The sequence below is a fragment of the Callithrix jacchus genome, chromosome 12 (assembly GCF_049354715.1).
Source record: "Callithrix jacchus isolate 240 chromosome 12, calJac240_pri, whole genome shotgun sequence".
NCBI lineage: Eukaryota > Metazoa > Chordata > Mammalia > Primates > Cebidae > Callithrix > Callithrix jacchus.
Genome location: NC_133513.1, coordinates 6,098,228 through 6,120,082, shown reverse-complemented (window position 1 = coordinate 6,120,082; position 21,855 = coordinate 6,098,228). Strand labels below are relative to the sequence as shown.

General features: G+C 54.0%; 1 protein-coding gene across 5 annotated transcripts in view; it reads left to right on the top strand.

Annotated features, from left to right (window-relative positions):
• Positions 1-21,855, top strand: part of ADCY9 (adenylate cyclase 9) — a 161,144-nt gene that overhangs the window by 121,948 nt on the left and 17,341 nt on the right. For 3 of the 5 annotated variants that reach the window (XM_035266797.3, XM_035266798.3, XM_035266799.3), the window contains 4 exons: positions 7,325-7,429; positions 8,438-8,655; positions 12,295-12,397; positions 20,840-21,048. In XM_035266797.3, coding sequence (XP_035122688.3) covers positions 7,325-7,429; positions 8,438-8,655; positions 12,295-12,397; positions 20,840-21,048 — 635 coding nt within the window. Of the gene's footprint in view, positions 1-7,324; positions 7,487-8,437; positions 8,656-12,294; positions 12,398-20,839; positions 21,049-21,855 lie in introns of all 5 variants that reach the window. The other 2 variants (XM_035266794.3, XM_054242529.2) reach the window with 1 other exon arrangement.

Here is a 21,855-nt window from a genome sequence, read left to right as displayed (position 1 = left end):
GTGTTCGCGGGTTGCCTTGTCTCCAGCGTTCTCAGGCCGTCTGCTGTCTGTTCTGTTCTCACTGCTTCAGGGAAGCCTTTCTTTGGCTGTGATAATGACTGCTTCTCTTTTCTTCTAATATTCTATGTTTCCGTAATGTTTCGCTAGCAGAAATACTTCGTTTTCATGTACTTTAGCCTGTACCTCATCCATCGGCTTAAACAGCCGTGCCCAGGCCTGCCAGGAACGTTGACTCAGCCCGGTGACTCTGCCGCACTGACGGGCTGTCCCCGTTCACCTGGAGATGATCGGGGTCAGGAGCTCTGTTGCCTGGGCTCACCGCCCCTCTACTCAGGTCCAACCATGTGGCTCTGGGCCAGTGCCTGCTCTTTCTCAGCCTCCTCATCTGTAAAATGGATCCGATGATAGCACCCGCATCATGGTTGCTTACGAGGGCTGAATAGATGCAGAGTTTCAAAGAGAACCTCGGGAAATAGGATCCGTGGCTACTGGGGTTGCAGTGTCATGACTTTTCCCGTTTGCCACGGTCAGCATCACCTTGAGTTTGGGAACAGAGGATGCCTCTAATAACACGACATCTTGCAAAAACAATCCTGTTGAGAAGACGAAGCAGGCAAAGCTGGGTTCCTCTGCTGGTGTTTCCTCCTCATTTCTGAGAAAAGAGGTTTCCCCTCTCCCTCCCTTGACAGTTTTGAAAAGGGACAGCTGTTGGCTTAGAAATGATTTATCTTGTGATGAGAAATAACCTTGAAGGAAAAGCGCTTTTAGAGCTCTGCGCCATATATTTTGACCGGAATGCAGGGTGCGCGTCCTGAAACGTGTTAAAAACAAATGCAAATGTGCCCGAGTGTGTTAGAGGAATAGCTACACTCTTCCCTCCAAAGCCCACGTCCGCGTGGGGGAAGGAGCAGCGATAATCCGGGAAAATGCAGAGTTTGCTGTTGGGCGTTCTCCAAGGAATCTCAGGTTACCCAGGCAACAGCCAGCAAACTCCTTGGCTTGCCACACGTGCTGCTGGGAGGACCTTGGAAGCCCTGAGACTTCCCTTGGTGCCCGAAGGCCCGGGTGCTGCTTAGAAGAACCAGGAGGACAACCGTAGCCGCTCAGGTCGCTCTAGGGGAACGAGGCCCAGGAGAGCGAGGTGCCAGGATTATTCCTGGGTCCTCCCTGTGCCAGGAAAGGGGGCCAGAGCAACACAAGGGTGGTCAGGAGTGTTCAGGGCCCTGGAGTCCACTGCCATCTGCACACTGATCACTGCTGCCCCGCAGTATGGCTGCAGAGGTCGAGATCATAGAGTCGAGACCGCGACGTTGCATGGATGGGGGCCCGACTGTCGTTCACGGGCAGGACCTTGGCACATAGACATTCCTGAGTCACAGCAGCTGCCGTCATTACGGCACTGCTTTTTCTCCAAAGTACCTGCCCGTGTCGCTCCCCGTGAGCCAGCTGCTAGGGTTGTCTCCCAAGGCGGTGAGGTGCTTCCATGTCTGGAGCTCCCTGGAGTCGGAAATGCTCTTCCCAGGGAGGACTTCTCAGCAGGGGTGGAGGTGCCTGCAGCTGTGCAGCGGGGACGATGTTTAGCCGGCTGGAAACATTTCATGGAGGCATCCACGCTTCGCAAAAAGCAGTTTGTGAAATGTTTTAATCCAGATTAAAATTAAGCTGGCGAATTGCTCAAGGAAAATTGTCGTGAGGGGTTCAGGGGAGGGAAATAAAGCCACCCACCATTGCCTGGTGGGACCCTTCGGGTACAGAAGGGCCTTTAACTAAGCTTAAAAGGGGGTGTTGACATGTGAGAATCTCTCCATAGGGTAGATGGATTTCTGTCTCTCTGTTTTCTTTCTTAAAGAGACAGGGTCTTGCTCTCTGGCCAGTCTGCAGTCCAGTGGCATGACCATAGCTCACTGCAGCCTCTCCCTCCTGGGCTCAAGCAATCCTCCCACCTCAGCCTCCAGAGTAGCTGGTACCACAGGTACACACCACTATGCCGAGCTCATTTTTAAAATTTTAAAGAAGTTTTTGTAGAGATGGGATCTTGCTGTGTTGCCCAGGTTGGCCTCAGACTCCTGGGTTTAAGCGAGCCACCATGCCCAGCTCTAAGATTTCTTTTGTTTCATTTGTTTTAAAGTTTTTATCCAGAAAGTTTATCCCCCGAAAGGAAAGTAGCTGAGGAAGAAATAGAACAACAGAAATCCACTTTTTTTTTTTTTTTAGAAACAGAGTCTCACTCTGTCACCCAGGCTAGAGTACAGTGGCACGATCTCGGCTCACTGCAACCTCTGCCTTCTGGATTCAAGCAGTTCTCCTGCCTCAGCCTCCCGAGTAGCTGGGATTACAGGTCCATGCCATCACACCCCGGCTAATTTTTGTATTTTTAGTAGAGACGGGGTTTCGTTGTGTTGACCAAGCTGGCCTCAAACTCCTGACCTCATGATCTGCCCCCCTTGGCCTCCCAAAGTGCTGGGATTACAAGCATGAGCCACTGCGCCCGGCTAAAGGCCACATGTTCGAAGTGCAGCAAAATGATGGCTGCTGGGTCCGGATGACACAGGCCCACGGGCCCACGCTGCTCAGTGGGGCCAGCTCCTGCCTCCCATGCCCCCACTTCCTGGACAAACCTGCTTGGAATGGAATAGGGAGTGAGCACTGTCCCAGCCCTCAGGACCCCACCGTGGGTGTCTACAGCTGGCCGCGTGACCCAGACAGCCCCTTACTTCCTCAGGCGCAGCCTCGTTTGCCATTTGTGGGCAGCTCTGCAAGACTTCTCTTCTGTATCAGAACTTCTTGTCACCGCAGGGTGCAGGCCTCAGCGTCTGTTCAGGAGGATTGTAAGCAAAGCACTGAGTTCCCCACCTGTGGAGACCACAGCCCCAGGCACCCCAGAGATCAGCCTCATCCCAGCAGGCGTTCCCAGGCTCCACCAGCCTTCCAGCCCTCCTAGGGAAGCCCTTGCAGAGAAGGTACCCGCTGGTACAGGTTAGTTGGCTCTAAATGCGTAGAACATCTTATAAAGCTGGGAAAGCCCATGTGCCTTGCGGGGCACTGAAGAAGCAGGAGGCCTCGTCTTACAGCACAGCAGGGTTGGCAGGGCCCAGTGGCTCACACCTGTAATCCCAGCACTTTGGGAGGTCGAGGCAGGCAGATCACTTGAGGGCCAGGAGTTCGAGACCAGCCTGGCCAACATGATGAAACCGTCTCTACTGAAAATACAAAAATTAGCTGGTGTGGTGGTGGGCGCCTGTAATCCCAGCTACTCAGGAGGATGAGGCAGCAGAATCGCTTGAACCCTGGAGGTAAAGTTTGCAGTGACCCGAGATCACACCACTCACTGCACTCCAGCCTGGGCGACAGAGTGACACAAACAAAAGAAAGAAAAGCACAGCAGATGAACTTGAGGCAAGAAACATCCCTGAAACAGACTGAGGCCAGGAGATTCCCGTGACGAAATGGCTACAGAAGAATAGACAGCAGAGGTTTTCATATTCGGTACCAGCAGTTACTGAGCACTCGCTGGCACCGTGTTCAGGCTTCGTGCTGAGCCAAGTGCGGGAAACGCTTCCACACCTCCAGCTCCCTTTCCTGACCTATCAGCTGGTCCCTGAAATGGCTGCTATGCCCCCTCCAGCACCAAGCCCCCCACCTTAGCCACATCAGAGAGTTCCTTCAGGGATCTTTTTTTTTTTCCTTTGAGAGGGAGTCTTGTTCTGTCACCCAGGCTAGAGTGCAGTAGCCCTAGGCTCACTGCAAACTCTGCCTCTTGGGTTCAAGCGATTCTCCTGCCTCAGCCTCCTGAGTAGCTGGGATTACAGGTGCCTGCCACCAAGCCTGGCTAATTTATTTTAGGAGAGATGGGGTTTCACTATGTAGATCAAGCTGGTCTCAAACTTCTGACCTCAAATGATCTGCCCACCTTGGTCTCCCAAGGTGCTGGGATTACAGTCACCACCACGCCCAGCCCCCTCGGGGATCTTTTAGGCCTGCGTATCAGGCACGTCTGCTCTATTTGTCTCTTGGTATTAGATTGTTTTTCATTTAATAAGATCAGTGGTCTCATTGGCTTTGTGTCTGTGTGTGTGTGCATGTGTGTGTGTACCATGCTGGAGTGCAGTGGTGCAATCACAGCTCACTGCAGCCTTGACCTCCTGGGCTCAAGCAGTCCTGCCTCAGCCTCTCGAGTGGCTAGGACCACAGGCACATGCCACCACGCTCAGCTAATATGTTTTATTTTTGGTAGAGACAGGATCTCTCTGCGTTGCCCAGGCTGGTCTTGGTCTCCTGGCCTCAAGCCATCCTTCTGCCTCAGCCTCCAAAAATGCTGGGATTACAGGTGTGACCCACTGCGCCTGAGCAGCAAAATGTTTTGAAGTTTAACTCTGTCAGTCAATACCAAGAGATGCTTTAAAATAATCTCACTGCATGTCACTGACAGCTGGAACATTTTACCTCTGTTGATAAGGCCCGTTGTTAAAGAGCTGTAAGCAGATGTTATCTGGGTGCCGTTATTTGCTCAGATATGCTCGTTAATGATTTCACTAGCTATCGTGGCATGTATATTTCCATTTTTTGAATGCATACAAATGTTCAAATTTAGCTTGTGTGTTACATTAGGTTCTCAAACTGTACAACCCTGTTGAATCCTTATTTCTTTTATTCAATACAGTATAGGCCTGCAGTTTGACTTAAAAGATAACTCGGGCCATGTCTTTGCCCTTAGGTAATGACACTGATTTTAAATTTCCAAAATAATATCTGGCTTCCCAGAATTCATTTCATAACTGTTTTACAGTTCTTACTGTAAGAAAATTGCTTTTGAGTCCTAAAAAAAAAAAAAAAATCTTTCCTTCTGCGTTGCTAATGAAGCACTCTATAAAAAACAAAAAGAAAAAAATTATAAAAATCATTCTTGGCTGGGCGCGGTGGCTCAAGCCTGTAATCCCAGCACTTTGGGAGGCCGAGGCGGGTGGATCACGAGGTCAAGAGATCGAGACCATCCTGGTCAACAAGGTGAAACCCCGTCTCTACCAAAAATACAAAAAGTTAGCTGGGCATGGTGGCGCGTGCCTGTAATCCCAGCTACTCAGGAGGCTGAGGCAGGAGAATTGCCTGAACCCGGGAGGCGGAGGTTGCGGTGAGCCGAGATTACGCCATGGCACTCCAGCCTGGGTAACAAGAGCGAAACTCCATCTCAAAAAAAAAAAAAATCATTCTTGCCACTGTTTGTCTTCACTGGAAGCTGTTAGTTGCTTTCTTAGACACTTCCTAGGTTACTGGGTCACATCAATAATAATGATAAACTTTATTCAGGGTACACTGTATGCCAGGAACTGTGCTAGGCTATATGTATATATACTTACTTCATTTAATAATTATTTTTTTAAGACAGGGTCTTTCTCTGTTGCCCCAGGCTGGAGTGCAGTGGCGCCTTCATAGCTCACTACAACCTTGACCTCCCAGCCTCATGCAATCCTCCCACCTCAGCCCCGAAAGTAGCTGGGACTACAGGCACACACCACCATGCCAGGCTAATTTTTCTCCTTTTTGTAGAGGCACGGTTTTGCCATGTTGCCCAGGCTGGTCTCAAATTCCTGGACTCAAGTCATCCTCCCACCCCAGCCTCCCAAAGTGCTGGGATTACAGGTGTGAGCTACCACACCCAGCCCGTTTCATTTAATTCTTAACAACATATCTTCACTCTTTCTTATAGATGAGGGAACTGGGGTAAAGTGATTTGAAGAGTCTCCAAGCTAGTAAGTAATTGACTAGCGTTTGAACCCTAATACGTGAAAAATAAAGTCTTTGCTCTTCCTGGTGTACCTGTATTAAATCTTGCCGTCTCTGTCCTATGACAGTTAACTCCCATAACTTTGAAGCACTCCTAGATCTGGAAATCATGCACCTCTGATGATTCAGCCCATCTTATGAGACTAGCTCACCGTCACGCAGAGCTTGAGAACCTCGGATTTGTGGGCTGGCATAGCTGGTGGACAGTTTATTTACTTAATAACAGCGCTGTTGAGATACAGTTCACATACTATAAAGTTTATCTTTTTCACCAGGCGCCGCGGCTCGTCCCTGTAATCCTGGCACTTTGGGAGGCCGAAATGGGTGGATCATCTGAGGTTAGGAGTTTAAGACCAGCCTGGCCAACATGGTGAAACCCTGCGTCTACTAAAAATACAAAAAATTAGCCAGGTGTGGTGGCACGTGCCTGTAGTCCCAGCTACTCAGGAGGTTGAAACAGGAGAATGGCTTGAACCCAGGAGGTGGAGGTTGCGGTGAGCCACGATCATGCCACTGCACTCCAACCTGGGCGACAGGAGTGAAACTCTGTCGCAAAAAAATTTTTTAAATCAACCTTTTTAAAGTGTACCTTTCGGTGGTTTTTAGCATATTTAGCAAGATTGTTCAGCCATCACCGTGATCAATTTGAGAATATTTTTATCATCCCAAAGTGAAGCCCCATCTTAGTTCATTCCAGCTGCTATAATGAAATACCACAAACCAGGTGGCTTTTAAAGAACAGAAATGTATTTCTCACAGTTCCGGAGGCTGGGAAGTCCAAGATCAAGGTCCCAGAAGGTTCAGTGTCTGGTAGGGACCCGTTCCTGTCTCACAGATGGTGCCCCCCCAGGGTGGAAAAGAGGAGGGATTCTTCTGGGGCCTCTTGTATGAAAGCACCAATCCCATTTTGAGGGCTTGTCCCCCATGACCTGATTACCTCCCAAGGTTTTGCCCCCCAATGCCATCACCTTGGGAGTTAGGATTTCAGCATCTGACTTTTGGGGGGACACACACATTAGGACCGTAGCAAACCCCACATCCCTTAGCAGTCACTCCCCATTCCTCCTCCCTGTCCCTGCTGGCAGCCATGAATCTGCCTCCCCCACTAAGGATTCACCTTTTCGGAGTATTTTGTGAGGACGGGATCACATCACATCTGTGCCATGTCTGGCTTCCCTCCCTGAGCATGACGTTTTTCAGGTTCCCCTGTGCTGTGATGGGTGTCAGTGCTTCTGTCTTTTTCACGGCTGAGTAATATTCCATTGTTCGAATAGACCACAGTTTGTCGATCCATTGTTCAGTGAGTGAACATTCCATTTTTGGGTCATGCTGCCACGTGCGTTCATGCACGGGTTTTTGTGCGTTTCCGTGATCACTTTGCCAGTCGGCTTTCAGGTCACCCCGAGTGGCTCCGTACGCCTTGCCCTTGCTCACCACCGTGCCGCACAATGGCAGACGGCAGCAGCAACAGTGGACCGGCCTGAATGGAGGGTGGCAGTCTCGGTTTCTCGGTGTGTTCCCACGATCTGTGTTTTTCTTCTAGACCTGCTCTTCATGCGGAATCACATTTGCTCCCAAATCCGAAGCCGGCGCCGAGGGAGGAGCACCTCAAAACGGCTGCCAAGACGAGCATAAAAACAGCACCAAGGTAACAAGCTCATGGCTGTTGTTCCTGTCAGTTCCTCTGCTGGCGCATCCACCCAAGGTGACATTCCTGTCTTGTCAACTTCTTAGTTCTGAGAGTAACTCCTGGGTAACACCATTCCCCACCCACGGGTCCTCTGGGCATTGAAGAGAGCGGCAGGGAGCATGGGGGAGGGTCGGCAGGAACCCACGTGGAGTGCAGCGCTCAGTGGCTGAGCTGGGCGGGACTCCCCTAAAGGCCAATAAGAGTTTAAAATGCGGGGATTTGAGTGTTTGCAGGGATTAGTGGTGCTGGAAGCTAGACTCAATTTGTGGTAGAATACGGGCAGAGACAAGAGGTGGTCTTCACTGGGAGAAAGGCTCAGTGAAGAGAGGGTGGGAGGTAGGGCAGGTGGCACAAAGGCTGCCCGGAAAACCAGACTCAGACACCAGGGCCAGGACTGAGCCCACCCGCGAGACCCTGCCAGGAGGGCTCATGCAGGCGATGTCCCTGGGGCGCAGGCTCTGTTGTCCTCCATCCCCTCTCCATCTGCCAAGGGACTGCGGGTGCAGGTCAACCCGTGTCTTCCCACAGCTGTGGTGGACACCTATGACACACACCCATTTCCAACCATCTTCCCCGGGCCATGCCCTGACAGCCCTGGGCCCTCATCACACTTCCCCCGGCCCCCCGACCCGTGTACACTGCCCCCGGAATCCTGGTTCTGGTTCCTCACTTTCCTCCCTTGCCCTCCACCTCCTCACTGACTCTTCCCACATCTCACTTTCCTGGTGGCCTAAACACCCAGCATTGCCACTGGGCACTATTGGGTGACAGGGAGGAGCAGACAGGCCAGCAGGGCTGGGATTAGAGCAGGTCTGCAGGTGCAGGGGGTTGGAGAGCCCCTCGAAGGTCAGAAGGTCCCGCAAACAGTACAGCAGGGCCCCGAATGGCAGAGATTGGGGCAGGATAGGCACGCGCACCCGGTGCCACTTCACTTCCTGTGTTTGCGCCCTCTTTGTCTCGAGGCAGGCTTCTGGAGGATCTAATCCCAAAACTCAGAACGGGCTCCTGAGCCCTCCCCAGGAGGAGAAGCTCACCAACAGTCAGACATCTCTGTGTGAGATCTTGCAGGAGAAGGGAAGGTGGGCAGGGGTGAGCCTGGACCAGTCAGCTCTCCTTCCGCTGAGGTTCAAGAATATCCGGGAGAAAACGGATGCCCACTTCGTAGACGTCATCAAGGAAGACAGGTAAGACTGGGGCCGGCTGGGGAGAAGCAGCGGTTACAGGCAGTAGCCCCTCTGCCTTTTTCCTTTTTTCCTGGAGACAGCCTGACTCTGTCGCCCAGGCTGGACTGCAGTGGTGTGATGTCGGCTCACTACAGCCTCCACCTCCCAGGATCAAGTGATTCTCCTGCCTCAGCTTCCCTAATAGCTGGGATTACAGGTGCATACCACCATGCCCAGCTAATTTTTGTATTTTTAGTAGAGATGGGGTTTCACCCTTTTGGCAGGCTGGTCTCGAACTCCTGACCTCAGGTGATCCACCTGCCTTGGCCTCCCAGAGTGCTGGGATTACAGGTGTGAGCCACCGCGTTTAAAAAAAAAATGAGTCTTGCTCTGTTGCTCAAGATGGAGTGCTGTGGTTCCATCTTGGCTTACTGCAACCTCCACCTCCTGGGTTTAAGTGATTCTCCTACCTGAGCCTCCCAAGTAGCCCGGACTAGAGGTGCACACCACCACGCCCAGCTAATTTTTGTATTTTTAATAGAGAAGAGGTTTCACCATGTTGGCCAGGCTGCTCTCAAACTCCTAGCCTCAGGTGATGCACCCGCTTCGGCCTCCCAAAGTGCTAGGATTATAGGCATGAGCAACATGCCTGGACTAATGTTAACATTTATGAACAACACAGATGCCGTCCTTCTATCAGACATTCCTGAAGTTGGATTGGTTGGATTCAGGCTCTCCCTCTGGCCAGGCAGAGACTGCAGAAGGGATGCCATGTCCTTCTCAGGGGGTCCCCTCCAGGGACAGGCCATGCCCACCTGTTCCTCATTAGTGATACTAATTTTGATTAATTAGGCAAGGTGGTGCCAGGTTCTCTCATCCAGGGTTATTATCTTCCCCTTATGACTAATAAGCAATCTGTGGGAAGAACTTTAAGATCTTGTAAATATTTCATTCCCCATCAGAATTCCCTGGTTTAACATTCATTGATGATTCTTGCCTCAAACAGTCTTCACTATGATGCTTCAGAGGGTTATTTTCAGCCGGTGCAGTGGCTCATGCCTGTAGTCCCAGCACTTTGGGAGGCCGAGGCAGGTGGATCACCTGAGGTCAGGAGTTCAAGACCAGCCTGCCAAAAGGGCGAAACCCCATCTCTACTAAAAATACAAAAATGCTGGTTGTGGTGGCTCACGCTTGTAATCCCAGCACTTTGGGAGGCCGAGGCAGGCAGATCATGAGTTCAGGAGATCTAGACCATCCTGGCTAACCCGGTGAAACCCCGTCTCTACTAAAACTACAAAAACTTAGCCAGTCATGGTGGCATGTGCCTATAGTCACAGCTGCTTGGGAGGCTGAGGCAGGAGAATTACTTGAGCTCAGGAGACTGAGGTTGCAGTGAGTTGAGATCGTGCCATTGCACTCCAGCCTGGGTGACAGAGCGAGGCTCTGTCTCAAAAAAAAAAAAAAATACAAAAACTTAGCTGTGCATGGTGGCACGCGTTTGTAGTCACAGCTGCTTGGGAGGCTGAGACAGAATTGCTTCGATTGAATTGATTGAACCTGGGAGGCTGAGGTTGCAGTGAGTTGAGATCGTGCCATTGCACTCCAGCCTGGGTGACAGAGTGAGACTCCCTCTCAAAAAATACATAAATAAAGGAGCAGCACAGCTTATAGCAGTGTCGCTTCTGCCACTTGGCTGTTAGAATGTGGCCCTGTGCACATCCTCCCCGCAGCTGCTTGGTTGCTCTTCCCTCTGTCCTCATCCCCTGAGTCAGGAGAGTAGTGAGGGTCGGCATCCTGGGACAGAATTATTTCTCATCTGAGTCTGAGAATGTAGAAAATTATTCCGTATGTTCACAGAACAGAGCGTCTGCTAGGCTGCAGGGAGAGGAAGGAGCAGAGCACACATGTGGTGAGCTCTGCTTTATGTCAGGTGCACTCGAGGCACTTCACATATTTCATCTGATTTACGTCTTTTTTTTTTTGAGACACGGTCTCACTCTGTCACCCGGGCTAGAGAGCAGTGGCACGATCTCAGCTCACTGCAAACTCCGTCTTCCAGGTTCAAGGAATTCTCCTGCCTCCGCCTCCTGAATAGCTGGGACTACAAGCACCCTCTACCATGCCTGGCTAATTTTTGTATTTTTAGTAGAGACAGGGTTTCACCATCTTGGCCAGACTGGTCTCGAGCTCCTGACCTCAAGTGATCCACCCGCCTCAGCCTCCCAAAGTGCTGTGATTACAGGGATAAACCACCATGCCTGGCCTCATCTGATTTACTTGTGATAGTCCCCGTATGATTAATGCAGCTATATTTGCTTTCTGAAATCGTGTTATCATTCCCTTAAGTTTCTAGTCATTTTCTGCAGTATCAAAAGGATATTACTGTTTGCTGGCAATTCATAAATGAACGAAAGAGTCAGGGAAAGCGGGTTTGATTTCCCTGCTATTAAAATCACTGAGCTTTATCATTTCTCAGGTTTCACATGCAATCTGCATATGTGACAATAGCACCAAAATTACACTAACTATAAACACAATTTTGTGATAACAACCTGTTAGCTTTTCCGGTGGCAATTACTGTCAGTGCTCTGAATGGCAGGGCCGCGGTTCTGAATTATGTTTTCATTTCGAAGCCTCCAAATCAGTGTAAGTACTCTCAGCACAGTGATCTGCATGTTCTTCACAAAAGATTATTTCACAAAACAGAAAAGCTGCCTTCTTCTTCTTAGTCCTGGGCCTTAGAAACGTGTTTTCAAAAACAAGCCTCAGCGGCTCACGCCTGTCATCCCAGCACTTTGGGAGGCCGAGGTGGGCAGATCTCTTGAGCCCAGGAGTTCAAGACCATCCTGACCAAATAGTGAAATCCCGTCTCTACTAAAAATACAAAAATTAGCTGGGCGTGGTGGCGCGCACCTGTAGTCCCAGCTACTCGGGAGGCTGAGGCAGGAGAATCGCTTGAACCCGGGAGGCGGAGGGTTCAGTGAGCCGAGACTGCTGTCCCATTGCACTCCAGCCGGGGCGACAGAGTGAGACCCTGCCTCAAAGAAAGAACAAACCAAAACCCACTGCTCTGATGATGTGTGTCATCATGGTGGGTGGCCATTCTTTATCAGAAGTGGAATACAAAATATCAAGCTTAGAAGCACAAAGGACTTTCCAGAGAGCTGTTGTTTTGTTGATTTTTTTTTTTTTTTTTTTTTTTTGGGACACAGTTTTGCTCTTGTTGCTCAGGCTGGAGTGCAATGGCTCAATCTCAGCTCGCTGCAGCCTCCACCTCCTGGGTTTAAGTGATTCTTCTACCACATGAGTAGCTAAGATTACAGGCACCTGCCACTATGCCTGGCTAATTTTTTGTACTTTTAGTAGAGACAAGGTTTCACCATGTTGGCCAGGCTGGTCCCAAACTCCTGACCTCAGGTGATCCACCCGCCTTGGCCTCCCAAAGTGCTGGGATTACAGGCGTGAGCCAGCGTGCTCCGCCCAGAGGTCTGTTTTAACGGGGGGGCCGCTGAGCGGTGTCTGTCACACAGGCACTTGGAGAAGCCGCTGTTGTAATATACCTAATGAGCAGCGTTTTGGTAGCTAATTGTGATCTTCTGAAACAAATCAATCCGATGACGGTGCTGGATGTTGATGGACTGCGTTTATTGTGTCTTCCAGCCTGATGAAAGATTATTTTTTTAAGCCACCCATTAATCAGTTCAGCCTGAACTTCCTGGATCAGGAGCTGGAGCGATCCTACAGGAGCAGCTATCAGGAAGAGGTGCGTTCGTTTTTCCTGTGCTTTTGCTAAAGAACGTGTCCGTTGTTCTCACTGGGTCATTCACTGTTAGTTTTGTGCTTTAGCAGGGGATAGGGACATGAAGGCTGACACTGATTTCCCACACTCTGTAAACCCTAAGTGGCAACTGTATGTGGGTTTCTCTTTGTAAAGGAAGAAAAAAAAAAACTTTTCTTTGGTCTTTTGTCTTAAAGTGCATCCTTGCCATTACCAGACCCTTTCCTCTGCAATAGTGTTTCCAGGACCCTGTGGCTATCCCAGTCTTGGAAGGGATGCCCCCAAACCTGCCCTGGAAGGGACCCCCCCAACCTGTCCTGAAAGAGCCCCCCATACACACACATGCCTTGGGAGGAACCCCTCACACCTGCCCTAGAAGGGACCCCCCCAACCTTTCCTGAAAGAGCCCCCCCACACACATGCCTTGGGAGGAACTCCCACACCTGTCCTGGAAGAGCCCCCACACACATGCCTTGGGAGGAACCCCCCCACACCTGTCCTGGAAGAGCCCACCCCCCACATGCCTTGGGAGGAACCCCCCCACACCTGTCCTGGAAGAGCCCACCCCCCACATGCCTTGGGAGGAACCCCCCCACACCTGTCCTGGAAGAGACACACACACACATGCCTTGGGAGGAACTCCCCACACCTGTCCTGGAAGAGCCCACCCCCCACATGCCTTGGGAGGAACCCCCCCACACCTGTCCTGGAAGAGCCCCCAGACACATATGCCTTGGGAGGAACTCCCCCACACCTGTCCTGGAAGAGACACACACACACATGCCTTGGGAAGAACCCCCACACCTGTCCTGGAAGAGCCCACCCCCAACATGCCTTGGGAGGAACCCCCCCACACCTGTCCTGGAAGAGACACACACACACATGCCTTGGGAAGAACCCCCACACCTGTCCTGGAAGAGCCCACCCCCAACATGCCTTGGGAGGAACCCCCCCACACCTGTCCTGGAAGAGCCCCCAGACACATATGCCTTGGGAGGAACTCCCCCACACCTGTCCTGGAAGAGACACACACACACACACATGCCTTGGGAGGAACCCCCCCACACCTGTCCTGGAAGAGACACACACACACACACATGCCTTGGGAGGAACCCCCCCACACCTGTCCTGGAAGAGACACACACACACATGCCTTGGGAGGAACTCCCCATACCTGTCCTGGAAGAGACACACACACACACACATGCCTTGGGAGGACCCCCCCACACCTGTCCTGGAAGAGCCCACCCCCCACATGCCTTGGGAGGAACCCCCTTACACCTGTCCTGGAAGAGCCCCCACACACATGCCTTGGGAGGAACCCCCCCACACCTGTCCTGGAAGAGCCCCCAGACACATATGCCTTGGGAGGAACCCCCCCACACCTGTCCTGGAAGAGCCCCCACACACATGCCTTGGGAGGAACCCCCCCACACCTGTCCTGGAAGAGCCCCCAGACACATATGCCTTGGGAGGAACCCCCCCACACCTGTCCTGGAAGAGCCCCCACACACATGCCTTGGGAGGAACTCCCCCACACCTGTCCTGGAAGAGCCCACCCCCCACATGCCTTGGGAGGAACCCCCCCACACCTGTCCTGGAAGAGACATACACACACATGCCTTGGGAGGAACTCCCCATACCTGTCCTGGAAGAGACACACACACACACACACAGGCCTTGGGAAGAACCCCCACACCTGTCCTGGAAGAGCCCACCCCCCACATGCCTTGGGAGGAACCCCCCCACACCTGTCCTGGAAGAGCCCCCACACACATGCCTTGGGAGGAACTCCCCCACACCTGTCCTGGAAGAGCCCCCAGACACATATGCCTTGGGAGGAACCCCCCCACACCTGTCCTGGAAGAGACACACACACACATGCCTTGGGAGGAACTCCCCATACCTGTCCTGGAAGAGACACACACACACACACATGCCTTGGGAGGAACCCCCCCACACCTGTCCTGGAAGAGCCCACCCCCCACATGCCTTGGGAGGAACCCCCCCACACCTGTCCTGGAAGAGACACACACACACATGCCTTGGGAGGAACTCCCCATACCTGTCCTGGAAGAGACACACACACACACACACACATGCCTTGGGAGGAACCCCCCCACACCTGTCCTGGAAGAGCCCCCACACACATGCCTTGGGAGGAACCCCCCCACACCTGTCCTGGAAGAGCCCCCAGACACATATGCCTTGGGAGGAACTCCCCCACACCTGTCCTGGAAGAGCCCACACACACATGCCTTGGGAGGAACCCCCCCACACCTGTCCTGGAAGAGCCCCCACACACATGCCTTGGGAGGAACCCCCCCACACCTGTCCTGGAAGAGCCCACACACACATGCCTTGGGAGGAACCCCCCCACACCTGTCCTGGAAGAGCCCCACACACATGCCTTGGGAGGAACCCCCCCACACACATGCCTTGGGAGGAACCCCCCCACACCTGTCCTGGAAGAGCCCCACACACACATGCCTTGGGAGGAACCCCCCCACACACATGCCTTGGGAGGAACCCCCCACACCTGTCCTGGAAGAGCCCCCAGACACATATGCCTTGGGAGGAACCCCCCCACACCTGTCCTGGAAGAGACACACACACACACACACATGCCTTGGGAGGAACCCCCCCACACCTGTCCTGGAAGAGCCCCCCCCCAACACACATGCCTTGGGAGGAACTCCCCCACACCTGTCCTGGAAGAGCCCCCCCTCCAACACACATGCCTTGGGAGGAACTCCCCATACCTGTCCTGGAAGAGCCCCACACACACATGCCTTGGGAAGAACCCCCACACCTGTCCTGGAAGAGACACACACACACACACACATGCCTTGGGAAGAACCCCCACACCTGTCCTGGAAGAGCCCCACACACACACACATGCCTTGGGAGGAACCCCCCCACACCTGTCCTGGAAGAGACACACACACACACACACACACACATGCCTTGGGAGGAACCCCCCCACACCTGTCCTGGAAGAGCCCCCCCCAACACACATGCCTTGGGAGGAACTCCCCCACACCTGTCCTGGAAGAGCCCCCCCCCAACACACATGCCTTGGGAGGAACTCCCCATACCTGTCCTGGAAGAGCCCCACACACACATGCCTTGGGAAGAACCCCCACACCTGTCCTGGAGGAGCCCCACACACACACACATGCCTTGGGAAGAACCCCCACACCTGTCCTGGAAGAGCCCCACACACACACACATGCCTTGGGAGGAACCCCCCACCACCTGTCCTGGAAGAGCCACACACACACACACACATGCCTTGGGAGGAACCCCCACACCTGTCCTGGAAGACACACACACACACACACACACACACACACACACACATGCCTTGGGAGGAACCCCCCACACCTGCCCTGGAAAGGGGGTCCCCGACCTGTCCTGGAAGGGAGCTCCTCCTATACCTGCCCTGGAAGGGAGCCCCACACATACATAACTGCCCTGGAGGAGAGCTCCCCACCAACCTACCCTGGCATGGCACCCACCCCACCGCTCACGGATTCTTGGGCGAAACTTCCCTACCTGTTGCCCTCCCTGCTTTCTTCCTCTGGGAAGGGCCCAGGAGGCCTTTACCTCTCTCTCTAACTCTGGGTCCACATTCCCTCTCGCGCCCCCACCTCCTTAGCCCCGTGTCCTTGACCTCTCAGCTCAATCACCCAATCCCACTTCCTCCAAGGAGCTCTCCCCAACCGCAGACTGGACTGGGCTTCCCTTCATACATTTCCTTCTCCATGCATGTGCCATTTTGGAATCTTTCCTGTTCATTTCTGGAATCATACTTCTCCCTCCCTAGATGCTCAGCCTTGTGAGGTGGGACCCCCTTGTCTTCTCCTAGCCCCTCCTCACAGCCTCCAGCACAGTCTCAGCACCCACAAGTGCTCAGAGGGGGTTATTGAAAGGAATCATACCAGAACCTAGAGGCTGGTTTGAATTCTGGTGGCTCTCTGACTGCGTTCTCTCTTCTGGACCCAAACCTAATCTCTGAGTGTTCTCAAGTCAAGAGTGCACGCCCTCCCCACTCAGAACAAAGGGAGTTTCTCACTCTGATTCCCTTGGTTCCTCCATCAAGTCTTCATCAAACTGTGGTGTCCTGGCCTGGGCTCTAGAGAGACCCTGCTGAGCCTGGTAGAGGCGGCTCATGCCTCGTGGGGTGGGAGGTGCCCCCTTCCATCTGTCTCCAAGGGACAGGGAATATCCGTTAATGTCCCAGGCACGGCTCCGGGAGTGGACTTGCAAGTTGGCTGGTTGGTAGCTTGTAAGGCAGAGTATCGTCTCATGTAATCCTCACAGCAAGGCTTTGGCAAAGCTGATTATCATCTTCATTTTACCAAAGAGAAAGCCAGGGCTGAGAAAGGCTGAGCGGGTGGCCACCGTCCCATAGCCAGGGTCGCACACCAGCAGTCTGGCTGAAGCCAGGTGTCCGGGCCACTCCTCACGCTGCACCACGGAGGCTCCCAAACAGCAGGCACCTTTGCCATCCCTTCCTCCTGGCACCAAATGTGTGCTCAGCCTCTGCTCTGCCCAGGACTGTTCTTGGTGCCAGGGAAGGGGGAAAGATGTGCCACGCTAGGGAGCCGGAATTAGAAACAAGGTTTGGAGCTGGAGGTCTGCGAATGTCCTCCGAGCACACAGCAAGGCACCAGCCCCAGGCTGGGGACTCTGAGAAGGGAGTTCCTCAGTCTGCCTCCGTGTGAGGACTAGGAATTAATGGAATGCAGGAGGAGGGAACATTCTGGAGAGTGGGGCCAGTACCCACAAACATTAGTGATACCAATGAGCCCAGTGTGTCCAGGGAGCTGCAGATGCATCCCAGGGCAGGGCAGGACAGGAGCAGCAGGAGGTGACAGGGGCCAGGTCATGGCTCCCACACCATGGACTTTATGCCAGAGGTCACAGGAGCTGTTGAAGGGTCTGGAATAGACTGTGTGTTATAAAGATCACCCGACTCATGCCTGTAATCCCAGCTACTCAGGAGACTGAGGCAGGAGGATCACTTGAGGCCAGCAGATAGACCAGCCTGAGCAACATAGTGAGACCGTCTTTTCCAGCAAAAAGAAGAAAAACATGGCCAGGCGTGGTGGCTCATACCTGTAATCCCAGCACTTTGGGAGGCCAAGGAGGGTGGGTTGCCTGAGGCCAGGAGTTCAAGACCAGCCTGGCCAACATGGTGAAGCCCTGTCTCTACTAAAAATATGAAATTAGCCAGGTGTGGTGGCAGGCACCTGTAAGGCCAGCTACTTGGGAAGCTGAGGCAGGCGAACCCGGGAGGCAGAGGTTGCAGTGAGCCGAGACCCTGCCACTGCACTCCAGCCTGGGCAAGAAGAGCGAAACTCCATCAAAAAAGGAAGAAAGATAAAAAGGAAGGAAGGAAGGGAGTGAGGGAAGGAAAGAAGGGAAGGAAGGATATGTATAAGCTGAGTTTTGGAGGGTGATAGAGTGTGGACAAGACAGGAGGCCACATGACATGACAGGTGGGAGGCTGTTACCGAAACTGCGCAGGCAGCCACAGGGTCCCGGTGCGGGGGGAAAGGAGAGATGCGGGGACCAGGGCCTTCTAGCTGGCCCTCACGTGGGGACTCACTGTGCTGGGGGCTCCACATGGGCAGGTTCTTAGCTGAGCTTCCCACTGCCCACAAGGTGCAGGTACTGGTTTATCCTGGGTTTTGGGTAAGAGACTGAGGCACACGTGGGTAGGTATCATCGCTAGTCATGGTGGAGTGGTCTTGAGCCCAGGCAGCCCAGCTGCAGAGCCTGTGCTTTGATAATGGTGGGATGGCCGCACCCAGAGCCCCTGGGATGTGGGCAGTAAGCAAGGCGGAGCCTGGCCCACGGCACTGTCCCCGGGTCTGGAGCCCACGGAAGAGAGGGCAAAAGAACATCATGACATGGGCTGCTGGGGGAGCGTCGTTCTCTGGGGGACTGGGACAGGTGGCGCTGCCACTGCCGGGATGCATGGGGCGGGGCAGGTGGGCCTGGGGAGCCTCTGTCATCAGGGGTAGGGGTGGCCCAGAGGGAGAGGCTGGGGCCGGGCAGGTGTTTCTGAGAAGCGGCAGAGCAGGCAGGAGAGACCTCAAGAGAGGTGGAGGGAGGAGCAGGCCCCTGCCAGCAACCACGGATGGGGCTTTCTACAGAGGCGACAGCAGCCCCAAGCGGGAAAGGCCCTGAACCTGAGCCTTGGCTTGGAAGGTGGGCAGTGTGGGCTCTGAGAAGGACAGCAGCCCATGTGGAAACCTTCTGACCTCACGTGTGGGTGAGGCAGTGAGGTCTCAGGAGCCATGCGTGCACCCAGCCCTGACAGAGTCCCCTGATGGGCACTAGATGGAGCCCCAGGGAGAGGGGATGTGTGTGTGCTTCTGCCAAGTTGGGTGGGCACGGGCAGTGTCACCCCTGAAATTCCCACACCTTCTGAGGGGATTCCAGGGCTGGAATCAGACCCGTGCCCCCGGGGTGCAGCCTAACATCAGGTCTGACAGGCAGCTTTGCCCCCACCGTCCAAGCTCCGCCTCCTCCCCTCCCACCCAGCTCCCAGTAGTGGCTGTGGCACCTGGAGCAGGTTTGTCCCGAGGAACATGCACCAGACCCGGGGCTGTTGTGGGACCTTTCCACTCCCTGCGCCTCCAGCCCCTGCCCCCAGCCCCGAGCCCAGCTGGGATGCCGAGTAGACACCCATGGCCTCTCTGAGGTTGCCAGAAAGTTGCAAGGCCAAGTGGAAAGCAGCTGAATCACTGCGTCCCTCTCTCCCAGCCACAGCCCCTACCTTTGGGCCCTGCGCCTTCCTCTAGGTTAGCGGCGTGCTCAGGGGTCAGCTGGTCCACGCCGAGTCTTGGGCCTGGTTCCTCCTTCACTGTATGCCCTCGAGGCAGCCCCTGGCCTGAGGCTCCCAGTCTGTGCACCGAGATGGGTGGTGTTTCCTGCCTGTGAGGTGTCCAGAGCATCGGTGGAGGTCTCACATCTCCAGGGCCCCGTGGGGGCTGGGCCTGGTCAGCTCTTGGGCATGTCAGCATCATGATTTCTCCCTCAACTCCCGAACACTAGTGCGTGCCTCCCCCCTGTACTTGGCACACCTGCCTGCGTTTTGTATCCCTGTCCCTCCCGCCTTCAGGTGTGAGTTGTCCAGGGGCATCATTCCATGTGGGCCCCGGCCCCTGGCACACAGCCAGACCCCGCAGGCTCCCAGGTGACGATATGCGGAAGTGTCACCACTGCCGCGGAAATTCCCGCCGGCTGCTTCCGCCATGAAGCCCCTGCTGAACCTGGGACTCCGCCATGTGGCAGGGCTTTGCTTCCCATTGCTCTCATGCGACCGCCTTACAGATGCAGACCTCACCTGAGCAGTCAGGAACTCATCTTTCAGCTAAATATATAATGTGTTGGCCGGGCGTGGTGGCTCACGCCTGTAATCCCAGCACTTTGGGAGGCCGAGGTGGGTGGATCACCTGAGGTCAGGAGTTCAAGACCAGCCTGGCCATCATGGAGAAACCCCATCTTTAAAAATATATATATATGGCCGGGCATGGTGGCTCACGCCTGTAATCCAAGCACTTTGGAGGCCAAGGCAGACAGATCACCTGAGGTCAGGAGTTCAAGACAAGCCTAACCAACATGGTGAAACCTCGTCTTTATTTAAAATATATGTGTGTGTGTGTGTGTGTGTGTGTGTGTATAAAATGTGTCTATGAGAACGTGCTGGGTCGTAATCAGTTGCTCTGTTACCCTGGCAGGGTTTTTTTTTTTTTTTTTGGGGTTTTTTGGAAACGTTATCATTCTGCAGTGGCGTGATCATACTTCACTGTGGCTTCGAACTCCTGGGCTCAAGTAATCTTCCCACCCCAGCCTCCCAAGTATCTGGGAGAAACACACACACCACTAGGCACACACACTATGCCCGGCTGATTATTTTATTTTTTTAGACCGGGCCTCGCTCTGTTGCCTCGGCTGGAGAGCAGTGGCATGATTGTAGCTCACTGTGGCCTCAGACTCCTGGGCTCACACGATCCTTCTGCCTCAGCCTCCCAAGTAGCTGGGACCACAGTCACGCACTGCCACTGGCTAATTTTAAAACTTCGTGTAGAAATGGGGTGTCACTGTGTTACTCAGGCTGGCCTTGAACTCCTGGGCTCCAGCAACTGTCCTGCCTCAGCCTCCCAACGTGTCGGGATTACAGGCGTGAGCCACCATGTCCGGCCCTCCTGGTCAAGTTCAACTTCTCTGTGCCTTGGACTCCCCAGTGTTAAAATGGGTGGTAGCGGGAACCAGCCCTCCTAGAGCCTTCCCACCCTGGGCCTGGCCCTGAGCAGCCACTCAGCACCTGTTGGCTGTTTCTCCATCTGAACCGCGCCCCTGGCTGCCAGTGGCTGCCCAGTCATTCTGCTCCACTCCTGCTCCAAACAGGTCATCAAGAACTCCCCCGTGAAGACGTTTGCCAGTCCCACCTTCAGCTCCCTCCTGGACGTGTTTCTGTCGACCACAGTGTTTCTGACGCTGTCCATCACCTGCTTCCTGAAGTACGGGGCGGCCACCGCACCTCCCCCACCGGCTGCCCTGGCAGTCTTCAGCACGGCCCTGCTTTTGGAGATGCTGTCCCTCGCGGTGTCCGTCAGGTAGGCGCCTCGTGGGCCAGGTCTCCAGCTCTGAGTCATTAGCTCCCTCTTCTGGCTCCATGACTTAAGGCTGAGCAGTTGGACTGGTCCCGAGCCAGCTGTCCCTGCTGGCTGATTTCTGGAGGTGGGCCTCCGTGTACTCCCTGAGCCCTGTGCCCTGGCATCCTCCCTCCCTGACTCTGGCCCACGTACAGGGGTCCCACTTGCTGGAGGGGGCAGTGCCCTCGCAGCCCCAACCACTGCCAGCTGGTCCTGGGATCTTCAGGGTCAGAGACTGCAAAGGAGCTGGTGAGAAGATAGGAAATGATTCCGGAAGAAGGAAAGGAGAAGACATGAGCTGTGCGGGGAATGGCAGGTGGGCCTGGGTCCGCAGGCGCCTCTTCAGAGTGCAGGAGCCAAACATACACCCCTTAGCAGCGTCCCATGTGCTTGCATCAGGCGGTGGTCTCTTGGGTATGATGCCAACAGAAGGAAGAGTAGACAGGGTCAGCTTCCTCAGAATTTAAACTGTTGTGCTGCAAAGAACACCATCCAGAAAGTGAAACAACCCATAGAATGGGAGGGAAAATTTGCATATCAGGCCTCGGATAAGGTCTACTATCTAGAACGGATAAAGAACTCATATAACCAATAATAAAAAGGCAACTCATTTTAAAAGAGACAGAGGGTCCGAGTGGACCATAGGTGCATTTTGGGAAGCCAGGCCCTCCAGACCAGCCCGGCTCCCTGAGGGGGCTCACAGCAGCCCTGTAGTCCTGATCAAGCAGGTGGTCCTGTGTGGTCCACCTCCTGGGCACCACACACTCC